We start from the raw sequence: 18,798 nt of genomic DNA on the forward strand, positions 1-18,798 counted from the left end.
AATGTCTTCGGTGGAGTCTAAGCGTTAACAAATTAAAATGACCTAACTTCCGGGAAGGAATAGTGGAAAAATGATGATGATATTAACACAAAAATAAATAAATAATAATAATAATGAAAATAAAAAGCAGTTTGGTTTGGATCCAGAGTGTGCCCATAGAGTTTTGTTTGTGTTAATCAGCTGTAGCCTACGCATAAAACCCTGGAGGAGTTTCAGTCACTGAAGCTAAATGCAATCTCAGTGACACAGCATGTAGCCTATTGAGAATTTTCACTTAGACAAGGCCAGAACTCAGGCCAGCCATATATTATTATTATAGGCTATTATAAACGAATAGCCTACGTGTGCAGAAGATTTTATTGAAATTAATAAGAAGAATTGTGTGATTATGGGGGGAGGGACAAATACATGAAATGGCATTTTTGTGCTGCAGTAAAGCCCTGCAGTGTTGTTGGGGTGAGAGAAATCAGACAATAGCTAGGCCTACCTGAAAACCAAAACTGCAACTTAGACACGAATATGATTGACATAGCCTACGGTGGTTTCTGCGTGTTCACAGTGACTGTGCAGGACTGACCTGGAAGACAAACATGTTCTGACCATTAACTTAGTGGAAGTTTAATCTTTGAGCCCAGCGGAACAGAGCAGAGCAGAGACACATCCTCCCCTGCTGCTGCTGCTGCTGCTGCTGGTGAGTAGCCTATAGGCTATGCTGCTGACACGCTGTTAATACAACCACAAACCTACACGGATCAGTCTGAGTGTTCGGGGGAAATGTTTGGAAATTGTAGGAGAGATCAGGAAGTGGCGGCTGAGTTTAGCTCCATACTGACGGTAGACACGAACGAGTCACATGACTGATCGCTCCTCTCTCTCCTGTTGTGTTAAATCAGTGATATTGCAGGTCAATCTGCGGCTCATCTGTGCAAACCACACCGACCATGGAGATTTCATTTGCGGGTAAACGAGCTCTGGTCACTGGAGCAGGAAAAGGTAAAGATAACAACTTATACAAATAGATAGGCTACACAGCACGTTTCCAGTGCGCACACTGACACCTGCAGACTGTTTGAAAAACCACAGGTCGGTGCAGGACAATCTGATCTCAGAACTACTGGACTCACATATTCACTTATGTAGTTTCTCAAATCTAAAACTGTTTTACTGACCTGCATCCAACAAATGCAGCAGTGCTGACTTCATGAAATTAATATAAATAAATACATACATACATAAATAAATAGCCTAAATTAAAAAAAAGAAATACAGTCTTTGGGTCTCCCACACATCAGTATCCTGTCTTGTGGACCCAGTGTCTTCAGGTTTATCATTACATACTCATGTTTTTCAGATAATATTGAAACTCAACTCAGTTCAGATCCATTAATTTCAAAAGATACCAAGCACAATTCAGGATCAGGATATTTATTTTGCAGCCATAGAAAGCAGTGTTGGGTTTAAACATTTCACTCAGTTACATGTAGCTTCAGGGCCAGTGAACACCTGCTGAGACTTTAAGTAGTAGGCTATGTATGAACATGTTTTTCTATAAAAATCTTTTCAGAGTCCAAAGTTGTCAAATGTTAAATGTTGCAGAAACACAAACAGTTACAAAAAATGTTTAAATGAGGTACGCAATCTGCAAATGTATGATAACGAAGTAAGATAGAGAAAAACATAGTTGGGATAATATAAAGGATTTCCTCATAGAAGCTATAATTGCTGTGCAGTAATAAACACTATGTCATGTTTTAATTGTGCTGCTAAAAGCAGAGCTGCTGCTGATGAACTGTGCTAAATGTGCATGTGAACTGATCAACGCGTTGGATAAATTTGCCCAAAGAGTCTTGTCAGCTCCAACACACTCAGAAAATGGAATAAAAAAAAGCTTTGTTCATGGAGCCTGAGACATGCGTGGAATGTGTGTGTGTGAGTGTGTGTCAGCTCTGGTGTCACAGTGGCAGCTCCGCTCTGTAATAAGTCTTTGTGTTTATGGATGTTTTGTGTCTCAGGGATTGGCAGAGCCACGGCTCTGGCCCTGGCACGCTGTGGGGCAGAGGTCACGGCGGTCACACGCACACAGGCTGACCTGAACAGTCTAGTGGAGGAGGTACGACCCCCCTCACCCCTCTACACACACACACACACACACATCTGAGAGGCCTCTGTCCACGACCTCTGACCCCCCCACTCTGTTTTATCTGTCCCACTGTGCCCCCACTCCCTCTCTCCACTTATCATCATCCAAGGTGTACGTCACTCACCACCACCCTGCTGTGTTTTTCTTGCGTCATCCTTTTCTCATCTTCGTCTCAAGACAAACGGACTGATGCAGCATCCATATTAGTTTACATCGTCAGACTCCTCCATGTCATTTGGTGTCAGTCAGGCTTGGATGTTGATGCTGGAAAATGATGATTAAACCATCTCTGCCTTGAGATGAATGTGTCTGGAAACAATTATTTGAAGTTTGCGGATCATCTTTTTATTCGTTAATAGCGAAGTAATGTATAAAAACGTACAAAAATAGGAAATCAGAATCTGAAAAATCCCAATAATTTCAAAAAAGCACAGTAAAAGAAAAGAGGATGAAAGTTTTTGAAGATGATCATGAAGAAATCTTGTAAGTTGAAGCAGTTTCAATCAATCAAATCAATCAAATTTTATTTGCCTATAGCCCTTTACAAAAGCCAGAAGGTACCCAAAGTGTTTTACAACAAAGCCATAAAACAATACATAAAAATAATACATAAAAACATGAGAAAGTGCTACAGTGCTACAGGGTGTTAGTGATGTAAGAACATCAGAAAATTCAGCCTCTGAAGTGATTTGTTTGTTCCTGTGGAGAACACTGGAGTTACATATTGAGTATCACAGCATTTGGTTTACACTGATTTTCATAGTAGACTGTTTTAGTGTGTCAGTGCACTTGTAATCAAAAGACAAGACATGTACTGTATTATGCTGTTTTCACTGTAGAATGCATCATTACTGTTTATCAAAGGTTAATATCGAAGCACGTTACATCTACACATTTGTGTTTTTCCTGCTGCTTCTACTGTTATCCAGCATATCTGTTTTTTCTGGCTGCCCTCACAGTGCCCGTCCATCACCCCTGTGTGTGTGGACCTGGCAGACTGGGGGGCCACGGAGGCAGCGCTGCAGAACGTCGGCCCCATCGATCTGCTGGTGAATAACGCAGCCTGTGCCAACCTGCAGCCGTTTCTGGAGGTCACACCCGACCAGTTTGACCAGTGAGACAAATATGAGATACTTTTATGAACCTCAGCTAAAAAGCACAATGTAGAACATGAGTCAGGATTTACAGTTCCACTGTATAGAAACCTGGTAATGATTATTCTCTAACATGTCTTTTATCTGCAGGTCATTCAATGTGAATGTGAAAGCTGTGCTGCAGGTGTCCCAGGTAAAAAGATCTTCTAAAGACAAATCTATATCACTAAATACTTAATATTGTACTTCTGTGGTGTACCTCAAGGTTTAATATTTGGCCCCATTCTTTTCTCTTTTGAACATGCTGACACAAATACTGTTTGGGTACGAGATGCCACGCCTGATCTGGTTTTAAATAAAGCTTAAGCTGGCTTTCCTGTGATGTCTAAACATGTCAAATGGATAAGGTCTAATTGAAAAAGAGTGTGCGAGGGTAATGTTTTACATTAAAAATCTCAACATAAACACAAAGAGCTGGGCAAATCACCATCTAACATTCTTGTTGGAGTAATGGAAATGCCTCAGTACTGCCCAGATGCCTAGATTAAATGCAAATATCTGCTTAATAGAACTGGATCAATTGAATCAAAACCGAAGCTCTGTCTCTGTAGATAGTGGCTCGTGGTATGAAGGCTCGAGGATCAGGAGGCTCCATTGTGAACGTGTCCAGCCAGGCCTCACAGTGTGCCCTCAGAGATCATGCTGTCTATTGTGAGTTACAGATGAACAGTCATGTGTGATTTCAGTTTCTGGACTACATGGTGAAAGTAGCCGAATGGCAGTAACTGGAAACTGTTTGTGTTGTTCACATCTCTGTTCAGGTGCCACTAAAGCAGCCCTGGACATGCTGACTAAAATCATGGCTCTGGAGCTTGGACCCCACCAGGTACCATCACTCTTTTAACTCTTTTTCAAGATACCTGAAACCTGACAACATTCTGTCAAACCCCTTTTTAAAAGCACAGCTAAAACATAGATTATTCAATTTAACTAATACAAGCTACATTGCCACATAACAAAGCAGTAGCTGCTCTGCTGGATCTGTGCTCCAGCAGCAGCACATCCAAACACCTGGACCAGCAGCTGGTCTGTCTGTCGGAGCCTGATGGAAAGTTGAAGTCAGTCTGAACCCATTTCAGCACAGCTGCACGTTCTCAGATTCCCAGGCGACGTCGTCCTCTGCAGGAATGCTTAAAGAGTAAAGTGACTGCAGGCTAAACATCTCTAGAGTGATTTAGTCTACTTCAGCTCTGACCACACTTAGCTCTCATCTAATCAGTGGCTCAATCCCAGCTCCTCCCTTTGGCCCCACTCCTAGTTTTGGAGGACTCTTGAAAGGGTAGTGCTGCCTCAGGATGGAGCTAAAAGGGGCAAAGCATTCTGGGATTTATCCTCTACTATATCAACTGGATTTTGCATCTGAAAAACACTTCATTTGGAGGCTTTATCACCACTACCTATCAACCCTTAAAAGAAGCAGGACACCGAAATGGAAGGGTAAAGCCAAAGGAGGAATTGAATTTGGGTCAGTGTGGCTGGGTGTGGTTTTAGGTGCTCTGTTTCTCCCTAAAACCACATGCATCATTGATGTCATAAGTACACTACATCACTGCACCAAGGGGAGAAGTCAAACCACCTGAGGTCAGCAGGAAGAGGATTTTGATCTGTGTGGTAGGCTTTAAGGAAAAGCCCAAACTGTAGTGATAAGATCTCTTGTGTGGCTCCATGGTTAATCTCAACATAAACACAAAGAGCCAAGCAGAACATACATCATGTGTGGTTCTTGTTAAAGGGATGGAAATGCCTGAGTAGGCTATGCCTAGTTTCTGACTGGGCCCTTTAACTAGTGTCAAAACTCTGAATCCTGCAATGACAACACCGGTAAAGTTAACAAGGCCTAAACATGTTCCTGGTTACAGTTAGAGTGGGCTCCACTGAGTTAATTTTACTGACCACGAAATAGAACCCCAGTTTATATTATAATGTAATCTCACACTCACCTAACCCCATGTTATGGTGGTTATAACATTGTATTTTTATTAGTATCACATTATACTCATATTATAGTCATATTTGTATGCATCTCTGCTGTGTCTTATGATGCCTTTTTTCTTTTTCTTTTTTAAACCAAACCCATTAAAAGAGCACAATAAAATCAACTTCATTGTCTGACATTTAATATCTATTAAGTGAAGTGTTGTAACTGTTGTGTTGTGACCAGATCCGTGTGAACAGTGTAAATCCCACTGTGGTGATGACTGAGATGGGTCGCCTGGGCTGGAGCGACCCTGAAAAAGCCAGGACCATGACGTCTCGCATCCCCCTGGGCCGCTTCGCAGGTCAGACTCAGCAGCTTCTTCTGAATGCACCGCATCTGTCTACCCACCCATTTCCTTTTCTTTTTTTCTTTTTTATTAGGTGCTACGGTTACAAGACAGGTGGGGAAAAACACAAACATAGAGGGACATAGAAAACAACTTATTACAAGGATTGACAAGACAACTTAGACAAAATAACAAAGACAAGGGCTGTGATGTTAGCAGTGCTAGTGTACATATATTGTGGTTGAAGGTGCATATGTATGTGAGTATGTATGTGTGTTTATAAATATGTGTATGTGTGTGTGGTTAAACTGGAATGATTGAATAAAGCTAGAAAAAAAAGAAAGAAGGGTGAAAGCAAAAATAAACAACAGGGGAGAGAGGGAAAGAAAAAAGAAAGAATAAATAAAATAAATAAAAGGAATAAAAATAAAAAATAAGAATCCATACCCATCCATTTCCTATATCTGCTTATCATGTGCTGAGACTATCCCAGCATGCATTAGGTGAGAGCCAGGTGAAACTCTGGACTGGTCAACAATCTGTTTCACATCTTGAAGGAATACTCCTAGATTTCAGGAAACACACTTTTATGTTAAGAGTTGGATAAGAATACAAATAACAAATAAAAAACACTTTTTATGCTTTTATTTAATACAATACACACATAAGACTGATATTTTGTCCTTTCACGCTCAGAAGGAATGCAGATAAATGTTTCCCATCACGTTGAACTTTGTGGTGACATTTGGATGGTCCACTTTTAAGAAGTGGACCTGGAGGGTGTGATCCCACCGCTCAGCCTCCTCTCTCAGCTCATACCAAGGAGCTGAAAAGGTTGATTCAGATTCAGGAATGTGGATTTCAGCCTGGTTGTGGAACAATGGAGCAGCTGTTCACCCTTGCCTGCTCATGCAGTCTATATGTGTTTGTGCTTATATGTCCTCTTATAACTGGAGCGAGAACTGTGTGCACATTGTCTGCAGTGAAGCCGAGAAAGCTCTTAGACTCCACAGAGAGTCTCATCATATGGTTTTAGATGGTTTTCATGGTTTTCCAGTTCTCAATCACATGGGAATAAACTAAACCGTGTTCTACAATCACACTTTATGAATTTGTGAACCTGAATATTAACTGAGCTCCCCGTGTGTTTGTGTGCAGAGGTGGAGGACGTGGTGAACAGTATTTTATTCCTGCTCAGCGATAAGAGCAACATGACTAATGGAGTCACTCTGCCGGTGGATGGAGGGTTTCTGGCGTGCTGACCAACATGAGACACCCGAGCAAGCACACTGCCCGCCTCTGCTCAGAGGAAACACAAGGACCTGTCTCATACCTTCACTGCATCACACACACAGGTCCACTTTATTCACTAAATAAACCCTGCCTCTGTACAAACAGTGAATTTCCTGTTTTGCTTGTGCTTATTTGAATCTGTCAAATTAAGAAATCAATCACAACTTCTCTATTTATTGCAGTGACTGTGAAGACTGAGAGTATGATTATTATACATTGCAATGGGTGTATTATGATTTATTAGAGATTCAACAAATCATAATGTACTAGTTTCAAAAGAGATATTTAGGTGACCCTCCCAAGACACTGTCAAATAGGAGGTCCAAATGACTAGTACCATATTAGTTTGTGCTGGTTTGAGGATTAGAGAACCAGATTTATCTATGATTTGAATTTACAAAAACACAAAGAAATAATAATAATAATAATAATAATAATAATAATAATAATAATAATAAAACCACTAATATAATATATGTAACATATAATGATTTTCTATATATGGAAGATATAGAAATTACATATGATATACAAACAGATATCTATAATAATAAAAAAAAATTTAAAAAAAAGTTAATTTATGAAAATATATGTCTAGCCCAAAAATGTATGTTTCCTTTTATTGTAGACATATACACACCAGTAAAAGCACTGATGCAGCAAACAAACTTATAAGAAATGCACCTTATAAATTATTAGTATCTCTTGTACTGGGTGTTGGTTTTGTTTTTTGATGTGTTCTTAGCTACTTTCTGCCTTGAATTTGAAATACATGAGATGAATACAGTATATATCCAAAGCCTGTCAATATATGTTGTTATTATTTAAGCATAGTAGTCTGAGACCGTTTTACCAGAATGGGAATAAAGATGTTTAAAATTTAGAGAAGAAAGATTTTAATAAGGAAAACATATAGTCTGTTGGTTTAACACACCTGTTAATTAACCTATAAATATACATTGTGAACAAACACAATTATATCTGATTAAAATTAAATCAATTCATACAAATTTCACTCTGGGTATTCGATATGTTATAACAGTGTATCTAATAGTGGACTGGCAACACCACATATTATCTTCACTGTCACTGACCATTTCCTAGACTTGTGTTTCTTTGATGTTATTATGTGTAACTAATACAGGACCTCATCATGTGGCTGTGGTGGAACAAAGAGAAAGAGACAGAGACAAAGTCACGACTGACAGCAGACTACTTTACATATACATTTGTATTTAGTATACAAAAAATTGAAATATTTCACCACACAAACGTGAAGTAATAAAAAATAAGACAAACAGTTAAAACAAGTATACAAGTCATCTTACATTACATACGTACATGGCCAATGCATTTCATCATACAACCTCTCCTAAGAATTACAGTGGGGCAAATAACCAGAGAACTTCCATGCAATAGTAGATTAGAACTTTTTGCTGCATTTCTCAGCTACATCTCAACACCTTAGCTAGGCAGGACCACATGACATGATTCAACCACACAGTTTTGCTATGCCAACCAAAGACAGCATGACAGAGTGGACTGCAGTGCTGCGTCTCGCCGCGAGGGGGAGACGCGCATACACTCGCAGGCCTGCAACCATACAGAAATGCATGTCATAAAGGTGCAATCTGCGCTGTTTGCCACCATGACAAACCCCACAAAGATTGGCTCCTTTATTGTACACTGTTAGCGACACTTCTAACTTCGACATGAGCAACTAGAATCCCTTTAGTTTGAATTGTTTTAGTTTTAAGAGCTAAATATTCAGGTACATGTAGATAGATATTCATAACGCATTCCTCTTCTAAGGATTATTCTGTACATCACTAGATGTCATTGATACCCATTTTTTCTTTCTTTATGTCCACAGAGTGTTGAAAAGTCTTGTGTATTTCTACAATACAATATGAAATAGTACCAAAAACTGGACACTAAAAACTTGGCTTAAAACAATACTGTCTTTTATGCGCTATCCCAAACTGTCAAACAACACCGTCTCACTGATACCGACACGTGCTTGTCCACACACACACACACACACACACAAACACCAGCGATCATATACATACACTCACTCAATCATTCATACATACATTCGTACATACACACACACACACACACACACACACACAGAGGAACATGGACAAGATCTAAACAATGGGATAAATTAAGACAGAATATTTTAAGACCCATGCAAGCTCCTCCACCCCCAGAGGCAGAACTCAGGCAGCAAGGTTGTACAGCCCCCATGTTTGGCATGCTCGTCTGTCACGTTTTCACAGTTAGATAAAGTTACCCAAAGACACTTGACTAAGATCAGATTTTTGTCCAAAGTAAGAACACAAGCGTTAAAAAAAAAAGATACTGCATACACCTTTTACACTTTGCTAACAGTGAAAGGTTTCATTAAAAAACAAATAAATAAAATAAACAGCTAAAAATCTGAATTCAAAGACCACTTGCTCTCCAGAGCTTTTTGGTTTTCATTTGCAAAGACAAAGCCAACAAAGTGACTGACCTGGAGTAGGATTCATCACATCACTGTGTCTTTGCTGATGAAGACCATGCCATGAAATTAAACTATTGTGAAGGAGATAGTAAGTGGAACTTAAATTGAGATTATTTTGTCAAACCGTTCTTACTGTTGAATATCAATTCTTAACCTTGTGAACAGCATTGTTCAGGTTTAAACTCATCTTTACAGTAGTAAACTGATGACTTTATTATATAATATAATTCCAATGGTCAGGAATCAGCCTTTACAAATGTGTGCAAGGCTAAAACAGAAAAGAAAAAAATGTGAGTCTCTGCTTTTACTCTTCGTTGCTTTTTCAATATTACAGGTACCTTCATATAATCATTTTAGTTTTATCCATCATTCCTATCAGTACTAACAAGGTTGTACTCATCAAAGGTTTTTGCTGAAATGTTCAATAGGGAAAGAAACAGGAGCATTACACAGCTGTTACCATGGGAGAATATGAGCTGCTGGGTCCCACTGAGCTCTCCTCTCCTCTCCTCTCCTCTCCTCTCCTCTCCTCTCCTCTCCTCTCCTCTCCTCTCCTCTCTTCTCCTCTCCTCTCCTCCTCACTCTAAACCACAGCACTACCTGGCCTCAGAGTTTCTGTGTGGTAATTTAATGTAACACATTGATCAGGGAATATGGAACATAATGTAGGTCTTGACACCTTGAGCATCAAGACCACCTTAAGGCTGTTATAGGGGGGGTTATAAACAGGGCTGACTAGACTGGAGGTTTGCTTTGAAAAAATCTCAGCAACTGGTTTGGTGAGCACAAGGCCATCTGAAACTATGACAACGACCTGAGGCTTTGTTGTATCTCATTTCATAAACCCACACTGACTGTCTTTTGTAGACTCCAATATAAATGCGGGCAGTATTATTTTGTTTTTCCAAATGCTGATCTTAGATCAGAAGCTAAGGGTAACTTCCGACCCGAAGGCGTATTCATAGTTCACTTTCTATCTAGTCAACACTGCATTAATTCAAGCAAGCATGGCTGAGAAAGAAGAGATGTTACAGTATGAAGACGAGTAATAGAAACCTTTGTCAGCCCTCATGGCAACTTGATGTGGTTCTATGAGTACAAAGTAAGTGGACAGTCACTGTCTTTCAGAACCTATTCAACTATTCAGTAATGGTAAAAAAAAAAAAAAAATCAGAGTAAATATTGGCCTGGTTACCAATATCGTTTTGAAAAAACATCAATATAAAGAAAGCAATCTCAGCAGTGCACACTCACTCGCACTAGTTTTCTCTCATCCTCTCAGAGAAGTAGTGGTTGTTGTTCATGGTGATGCAGTGTGTGGGGTTATAGCAGTGTTTCCTCCTCAGAACATGGTGCACCTTTTCCCCCTCTTCTTCACGGGCGGAGGGCAGAGCACGGCTCGGATGGCCTCGTCGAATACTGTCTTCAGGCCTCGCTGGGTCAGCGCGGAGCACTCCAGGTACTTCACAGCCCCTGAGGACCAGGAAGAGGGCATGATGGGAAACAGTTCTCAGCAGCACTGCCTCTAGTGCTCATGTGTAGCAGGGAGATTCAAAGACAAAGTTAAGAGAAGAAGGAGTTTTCCTGATGGACACACTTAATGGCGAGAAATTTCTTTTGCCACATAGATCTGTTTGACAGTCAATAAGATTTTCTTGCCGTATTTTCTTCAGCCGTCTTTTTTCTACAGACAATAGCAGGTGAGGTGATAATGGATACCACAAGCCCTGATGTGCTAATGAAGACTAAGGGTCTCCATGGAAACTGTAGTATTTTACCAGTGTAAAATTCCTGTTATTAATTTAAGAGCTTAACTAAGAAAACCCTTTAGCTAAGTAGAAATTAAACCTGTGTCATATTTAAGTAGAAGCCAGTGATGGATTGGCACCAAAAAGAGACCCTGGCATTTTTGACAGAGAGGCCACATCATTCAGTGATGAAGGAAGGAATCAAACCCAGATTGCATTAGGGGACTGGGCTACCGAATAAGCTATAAGCTGTCCATATTCAAGCAAGAGATTGAGTCTTCAGTCTTTCTGAGTTGGCCGGCCATAAACCAGCCAGCCCCAGCCCACCATTTCTTTATTTTTTTCGCGGCCACATCAACATGGCTGCATCTTTACGCGGCCGCCTCAGCCACATCATTACACGGCCGTTGTGGCATTTGCCCATATTGCCCAATGGCCAGTCCGTCACTGGTAGGAACCTTAAGGGTTTTTGTGCAACCAACAATTCTCGCCTTGGTTTACTGAGTGTGCTTCCTCCATTAAACTTGGCTTAAAGGTGACTGCAGTGAATTCCTGGCAGCTTCCTGCTTCACTGCTTAAAGGGATACTTCACCCAAAATGGATAATTCTGTTGATGTTTGTGCGCATGCGCAATATTTGCTGTGAGATGTTCGTTCTTCGTTGTAAACCATTGGATGAATGATGTAAACACGGAAGAACATCTCGCAGCAAATCTCACAACAAGGCTAAAAACAGAGATCAAATAATTTTTCCCAAACAACTTTTTCACGTCGCGACTTCAGGACATTCTTGGGTCAGTACGGACGAGCAGTATGGAGGTATTTGGATGTTTCATAGTGTGTTTTGGACGATTCAAAACTGAGCTCTATCTGCCGCCATTATATGAAAATCCGTTGCCAGTAGGATGAAAAGCGTTTTGATGACTCTGAAAGTTCTCCAAACCCTTCCTTGGCATGACGGTGAGTAGAAAATGGTGAATTATTGATTTTGGGTGAAGTATCCCTTTAACCTGATTTGAAGAAATACCTCCCTTCCTGTATTTGCATTATTAAACACAAGGCTACATCTTCACCGTCACTCACCATTTGAAGTAAAGAAATAAATAATAACAAATGACTGATCGCCATGCCGACTGTATCCAGCTGTGCACATGCCACACACGCCTTACCAATCTCTCTCGCCATGGCCAGGCCCTGCGGGTAGGTGATGGGGGAGAGCTTCTTGTCGCGCAGCCTCTCAATGGTGTCCTTGTCATCTCGCAAATCCAGCTTAGTGCCCACCAGGATGATGGGCGTGTTGGGGCAATGGTGTCTCACCTCAGGGTACCACTGGGGCACCGCAACACACACGCACACACAGGAATATGCATATACGGAGGACAGAGTCGATGAGAGAGGAGAGAGAGAAGAGTTAGCCGGATACAGAGGGAGAGCGTCGAGCGCCTTTCCACGATGACATTCAACAGACTCTGTGAGTTGTGAAAATAAGAGGAAATGTTTTTAATACATCAGTCTGAAAGGTAGCGTGGCTGTGCGAACACAACACAACACATCCTCAGGCCGAGCAAACCTCCAATCACTTCACTTCATCACATGATGAGAGAACCGATCCCGACAGACCAGGGGCTCTGCAGAGGGAGGTCGGACCGTAAGCAGAGTGTGATTTCATATGAGAGCGTCTCATGATGCTCAGCAGACCAAACCACAGCCGGACCCCCCCTCCCTCCCCCTGCAGAGCATCTGGACTCATTCAGACCTCGTCTTACAACGTGTCTCAGTGCTGAGTTCAAATCCAGACCGTTCTAAGGCGAGGTCTGGATAGGTGGCGGCGGCGCAATAAGCCAGGTGGAGCAAAAGATGTGCCTCCTTGTGGTCAGACTCGGCATGGTGGGGGATGGGGGATGGGGGATGGGGGATGGGGTGGGTGGGGGTGGTCAGTCAGCGTACTGACCTTAGCTCGGACGTTCTCAAAGGAGGCCGGACTGACCAGGGAGAAGCATATCAAGAACACATCCTGGGAGAGAACCAGAGAGATTGCTAGTTGAGATCAACATCGGAGTGTGTGTGTTCCAGCGTATGTGTGTGTGAGTTACAACCATAAACATAATCCCTCATTTTGCTCTGATATATATGTCTTTTTTTTCCCCTTAAAAGCCACTAATACTTCTCTATTTAAGGGCCACTATCAAAGAAAGTCTTGCTCAAATAGAATTCCTTAATTAATTTTCTGTTTTAATTAAATAAGGATAAGTGGGGTGCTCTGGTAGGCGAGTGTTTAGAGATCAGCTGATCGAGAGTTTGACCCCTGGCCATGTTGATTATTTACTGCATGTCATTTCCCCGACTTCCTGTCAATCTCCACTATCAATAAAGTCATAAAATGGCCCAAAAATACTTGAGAAAAATGGATTTCACTTCATAACAAAATAGTTCCATATGATATCTACAGTAATTGTTGGAAGAACATGTTTCAGTTGTTTAGATGTAGAAATGTGTTTCTAACATAGTAGAATTAATGTCATTTAGAGCCAATGGCATTATCTGATCCTGCATGTAACCAAACTGTATAGTGTTTTTATAAACTGAGGTTTTGTGACATGCAATTAAAAATTTAGATAAACCAAGATATGATCTAAATAAAGGTTATTGTTGCTACTGTTTGTATGTCCACCATACATTCCATGTCTTTAGCCTACTCTTAAATCTTTGCATAGATAGGCTATACTGTATTTTAACATTGTGTAACCATTGACTTCTAGGTTAGAAGTAGTTTGATTGGTGCAGCACACTGTAGAGTTCTTCTTCCTGAGTCTCCCTTTGTGTGTGTGTGGGTTCGGAGGGGAAAGAGTATGAATACCGTCTGTGGGTAGGACAGTGGTCTGAGCCTATCGTAGTCCTCCTGTCCTGCTGTATCCCAAAGGCCCAGATTCACTGGTTTCCCATCCACCATAACATTGGCGGAGTAGTTGTCAAAGCTGCAGGAGGGACACAACACTGAGTTACACACAGTGACGGGACACGCTGCATTCACATGGGTGATTTAGTTAGAAGTGAATTCAATGGAATTCAAGAAAAAACACATTGTAAACCACAATGAAAAAAAGGCAGCCCTCAAACTTAACCCCTAGAAAATATGGAGGCATTTACCAAGGAGAGAGTGTTTTAAAGGAACAATTTGGTATATTATTATAAATAGGCATACTTATAACAGTATATTTAAAGCATTCAACATTTTGATAAACCCTAAAATACCCATTATGCTTAGACCTAGATTAGAAGAAAATTGATATCAGTCTAATATCTACCATGTTAGCTTAGTTTAGCTTAGCTTATTTTAGCATAAAGACCTAAAGACCGGGGGAAACTACAAACTTGACTCAGAATAGCCTACAGTACATCTACCCACACCCCTAAAGATAAAAAAAACTGAATGTGCTACATATAGGCCTAACTGTAACTGGCAACGCCCATGCATACACACCATGAAATCTCACCAGTTACTGATCCCAGTCAAGATATAGTCCAACCATAACCCACAGCAAAACCACAACTTGTACATTATTAACATGAACATTATTAATTGATGAGCTCTACAGGAACTGGGGACAGAGTCGGGCTAGTTGTTTCCCTCTGCTCTTAGCTTAGCCTATGCTAAGCTAAACTAACAGGATGGGTTGGGCTGACATTTCAGCAAAGAGCTAGCTCGTCAAACTGAGACATTTATTTAGTTTTCTATTGCGAAACTCCTTTTTTTTCCTCCCAGGGTCGAGAATAAACTAGATAAACAACCTGGATCTGTTTTTTTATGTGGCAAGTCTGAATAGGCCAAAGCAATAAAAAAAAAAACCAGATAGGCTACAAACAATATCAATATACTGTAGATCAGTCACGTTCATTGGTTTGGATTATTAAAAGCTAAGATCTAATACATAAAATATAAGTGCTAGCACAGCAAGGGCTACCAATATTGCAAATCTATCTCATGGCTGACATAGCCTATATTAGTCCCACAATCATCTCATGTCATACAGTGTATTGTCACAGCGCCGGTCCTACAACATCAAGCCACCGCTTACGTCAAATAAGTGTGTGAACGTGTGTGGCAGTGTGTGGTGTGTACTCACACAGTGGGGATGTATTCACCGGGGAAGGCATTGGTGGTGTAGCTAATCAGCAGACAGGTCTTACCCACAGCCCTGAGGAGGGAAGAAGGCACAGCAACGTTTCAATACAGCTCCACACACACCAGTACAAAAACCAGATCTATATAAATTGTATGGAATAGTGTATGCATGGCTGTGTGTGTACGTGTGTGTGTGTGTGTGTGTGTGTGTGTGTGTAAAAGCAGGCTGCTACTCCCCTTCCCTGAGTGCCACACACAGACACTGGCCTACATTCATATTGCCTGAGGGACACAGTGGCTCCCAATGAAATATAGAGGATGAGTAAATAACAAGAGGGAGGGAGTTAAAATTACTGATACTGACAGCTTCAATTAATTTTTTACATTTCATATAAGGAAGACGAGAGCATACAGCAAGCTTTACGTTATGGCCATCATCGCTTTGAATAATTCATGTTTCATACATCACTGTGTCACGATTGCTGGGCTCCACTACAATACACATGAGCCTCAGCTGAGGTTGCCATGGAAAAGGAGAGAAATTGGGTGGGAATCAGAGCTGGTGCAAAAATTGAAAAGCACTCTGTGGTTTCCAGGTGGAACCAAAACACTGTGAGATTTCATCCAAAACCGAATTCATTTAAAACGATGTTATCAGTTGTGTCTAAAAGCCTAATCTGCTTGTCGTAAAGCGAAACTGTCTTTGACTTTTTCATGAAACGGTTTTTCTAAAACTGTTTTTCATGTGCGCCCAATCCTGTCTGTGAAATGAGCACAGCCAAAGGATCACTCGTCCCAGCTGTGACTCTATTGATACAATAGATCGACAGACAGTTTGTCAATAAAAAAAAAGAGAGCAAGCGGTGTGAAATTGTTTTGGAGGACACAAACAAGTAGAGAAATCCATCATGTGAGTTGAACCGGTTTAAGTTGACTCACATGTAGCCTACCACATTTACAACTCTAACACATGAAGTAAAAATGGAGACAAACACACTCCAGCATGGTAAAATAGAAGGTCACCTCCTCCAACTCTTGGTATTATCGGTTTTTAGTCCTTCACAGTTTTATATTTGTAGGCTATATCTGTGCAACTTTCCCATGGCCTAGAAAAGCATTGGTCCTGTGTGTGACATCAACACAATGTATGGTCTATAGATTGAGCTGGAATGTGAAGGCGGAGCCAGTGGGAGACACACTAATGAGCCACGTAACACAGAAGCAAATGTGAAAGGCAGAACGTGTTTTTTTTGGCTGGAGATGTTCATTCAGGTGAACGGGAGCCATGTTTGAGTCCCACCACTCTCCAGTTGTTATAATACATTCATGAGCTGGTGTCTGTGCAGCTGCTGGTCCTTTACAAAGCAGACATTTGGATTTAGATGGAATAGTTATATAGCATTAATTAAATAGCTCTGTTGTATAACAGTGCAGCCCCAGTCAGTGATGACAGTGTGACAGGTAAAATAAAAATGGTCCAAATGAGCACAGCTGAACACAGATCACTATGTTACACACACACACACACATGCACACACACACTGGCTGGCTGGCTGGTTACAAGGCATCGGTACACTGTGTACTATGACAATTCCTGGTGATCAAAAACTGACTGCAAAACACACATTTGTAGGAAAGAGGCAAAGCAAAGCAAAAAAAAAAAAAATCTCCTTGAACTCAGCCTGGCCACACCTTAACACACTCTCTGCCTGGTAACACCCACACCTTTCACACACCTCCAGCCTTCTCTCCTCTCTCTCTCTCTCTGTCTCCTATAAACATGTGGTTTTCTCCCCTCACACTCACACAATCCTGGTTATTCTCCTCTGAGCCGGAGCTTCTCCTCATGACCCATAAACTGAGCTTGGTGTGTGAAATCAGCAGCAGGCTAATGACCTTTGAAAATTGCTGTAGCCTATGAATATCTTTTTTTTTATGGACATATGTAACACACGGTATCATTTCCTCTAGTACAGTGCAGGATTAAGGTCACAAACTTTTTCCTCAGAGATCTGAGATTAATCCCAGAGAGAAGTCAAAATTTGCAAAAAGAAAAAAATAGGAGCATTTTCAAATTGAATTAAAAGCCACAATGGTTTAATTTCAACATTTAGACTTGAATTGTGTGAATATGTCTCCAATCAGAGGCCTATTCTTGTTTTTTTTCTAAAAGCTGGCATTAATGTAAGGACACATTTTCCTGCTCTCAATCTGCACCTAGCAACGATATCATGAATTTACACCATCAGTGCATCAAATCCACCCACAGATGTCAGTGCGTGGAGCCGAGTGGGCTGTGGATGCGGGTAAGAAAAGGCTCACAGAGCAGAATTAGGGCAGCGGGGCCTGTTTGCCACTGACAGGGCCACAAATTCCTTAGCGTGCATCAGCACTTCAGCCTGCCTCCAGTGGCCTGCGAGCAGTGCGAGGCGTGTAGGTGTTCCCGCATAGCATCCCGAGGCGCACCGCTCCCACCGTCACAATGAACCGGAGAGCACGACGGGAACGGAGCCGACGCGCCCGCAAAGCGCACGATCGAGGAGAACGTGTCGAGCATCGGGGAGCGGCGGCGGCAGCAGCGCGGAAAAAGCGGGGCGACGGACCGACCGACCGACCGACGGCTCGGTGAGCCCCCCCAGCTCCTTTTCCTACATAGCATCCTCCCATCATCCATCCGTCCGTGGACGCATCACTGAATCTCACAAGAGGGGGGTAAAAAAAAAAAAAAAAAAAATGTGCTGGTGCTCGGCGTGTTGGAGCTCTTACCCGTCGCCGACTACCACGCATTTGATCGCCTGCATTTGGACACGAGCTGGAGGCTGTGAGGGAGCCGCCGATGGTGGTTCAATAGATCCGACAGTCTGCGCTGAGGTCTCGGATGAGAGCAGCGGGCCAGTCCGCTCGGCGATGGAGCCGCAGTGAAAGGGGACGATGACGAGCAGCGCCGAGTGAGTCCGGAAAGTGCCGAGCGCGTTTAAAGGGACATGTCGCAAAATTGAGGCATCCCGTCGAAAGGAAGGGATGATTCACGTCCTTCCACTTCCGCCTTCGTTCACTATTGTTTCCTAGCTACAGTAGCGTGTGTTAACCATGAGCTATTAGAAGAATAATTCAATGGTACCAACACATCCATCCTGTTCTATTGCACCTTTGCAGCGCCTGTTTGAAAGTGATGCTGCTGATAAATCACATAAAATAGACTAACAACCGAGCCAAAGACCATTTCTGCCAGAAACAAAAATAGCCTATTGAATGTTAAGACAATACAAAAAAGGCAAAAAAAAAAAAAAAAGTAAAAGATTAATTTCTCATCATTCTGTCAATCATGTTTGGCATTACTTCATTTTTCTAAGAATAGACTCAAGATGGCTCTTGAATCTTTAAACTGCTCATCTTTCATTGCACAACATTAATCTCCTTTCACATTAAAATATTATTTGCTGAATGTGATTTATTTTCTTTTGCTACTCTATTATATCATTTTTGTTTTAACCAGGTGCTATTTACTCTATGAGATAGGCTTTTGGTTCTTTGTGGTTGTAATCAGCTCATATCAAAGTTGAAC

The 18,798-nt window shown here is 41.5% G+C and overlaps 2 protein-coding genes across 3 annotated transcripts; one reads left to right on the forward strand and one right to left on the reverse strand.

Moving 5' to 3' along the window:
- Positions 1-354: 354 nt before the first annotated feature.
- On the forward strand, positions 355-6,960 carry dcxr (dicarbonyl/L-xylulose reductase). 2 transcript variants are annotated; one of them, XM_083994748.1, is made up of 10 exons: positions 355-456; positions 560-693; positions 893-993; positions 2,013-2,110; positions 3,100-3,254; positions 3,385-3,427; positions 3,846-3,945; positions 4,056-4,120; positions 5,456-5,573; positions 6,717-6,960. In XM_083994748.1, the coding sequence occupies exons 3-10, from the start codon at positions 942-944 to the stop codon at positions 6,818-6,820; spliced, it is 735 nt and encodes a 244-aa protein (XP_083850874.1). In that variant the 5' UTR covers positions 355-456; positions 560-693; positions 893-941; the 3' UTR covers positions 6,821-6,960. The 2 variants fall into 2 exon arrangements, with proteins under 2 accessions (XP_083850874.1, XP_083850873.1); XM_083994747.1 differs by lacking the exon at positions 355-456 and having other exon boundaries at positions 476-693.
- Positions 6,961-10,705: 3,745 nt separating this feature from the next.
- rac3b (Rac family small GTPase 3b) lies at positions 10,706-18,034 on the reverse strand (the record flags this gene model as incomplete). Its single annotated transcript, XM_083993948.1, has 6 exons — positions 10,706-10,836; positions 12,280-12,439; positions 13,062-13,124; positions 13,968-14,085; positions 15,235-15,306; positions 18,000-18,034. 6 exons carry the CDS (start codon positions 18,032-18,034, stop codon positions 10,706-10,708), a joined length of 579 nt encoding a protein of 192 aa, XP_083850074.1.
- Between the last annotated feature and the right edge of the window lie 764 nt (positions 18,035-18,798).

This window comes from Trachurus trachurus (assembly GCF_905171665.1).
Source record: "Trachurus trachurus genome assembly, chromosome: 19".
In the NCBI taxonomy this organism is placed as follows: Eukaryota; Metazoa; Chordata; class Actinopteri; order Carangiformes; family Carangidae; genus Trachurus; species Trachurus trachurus.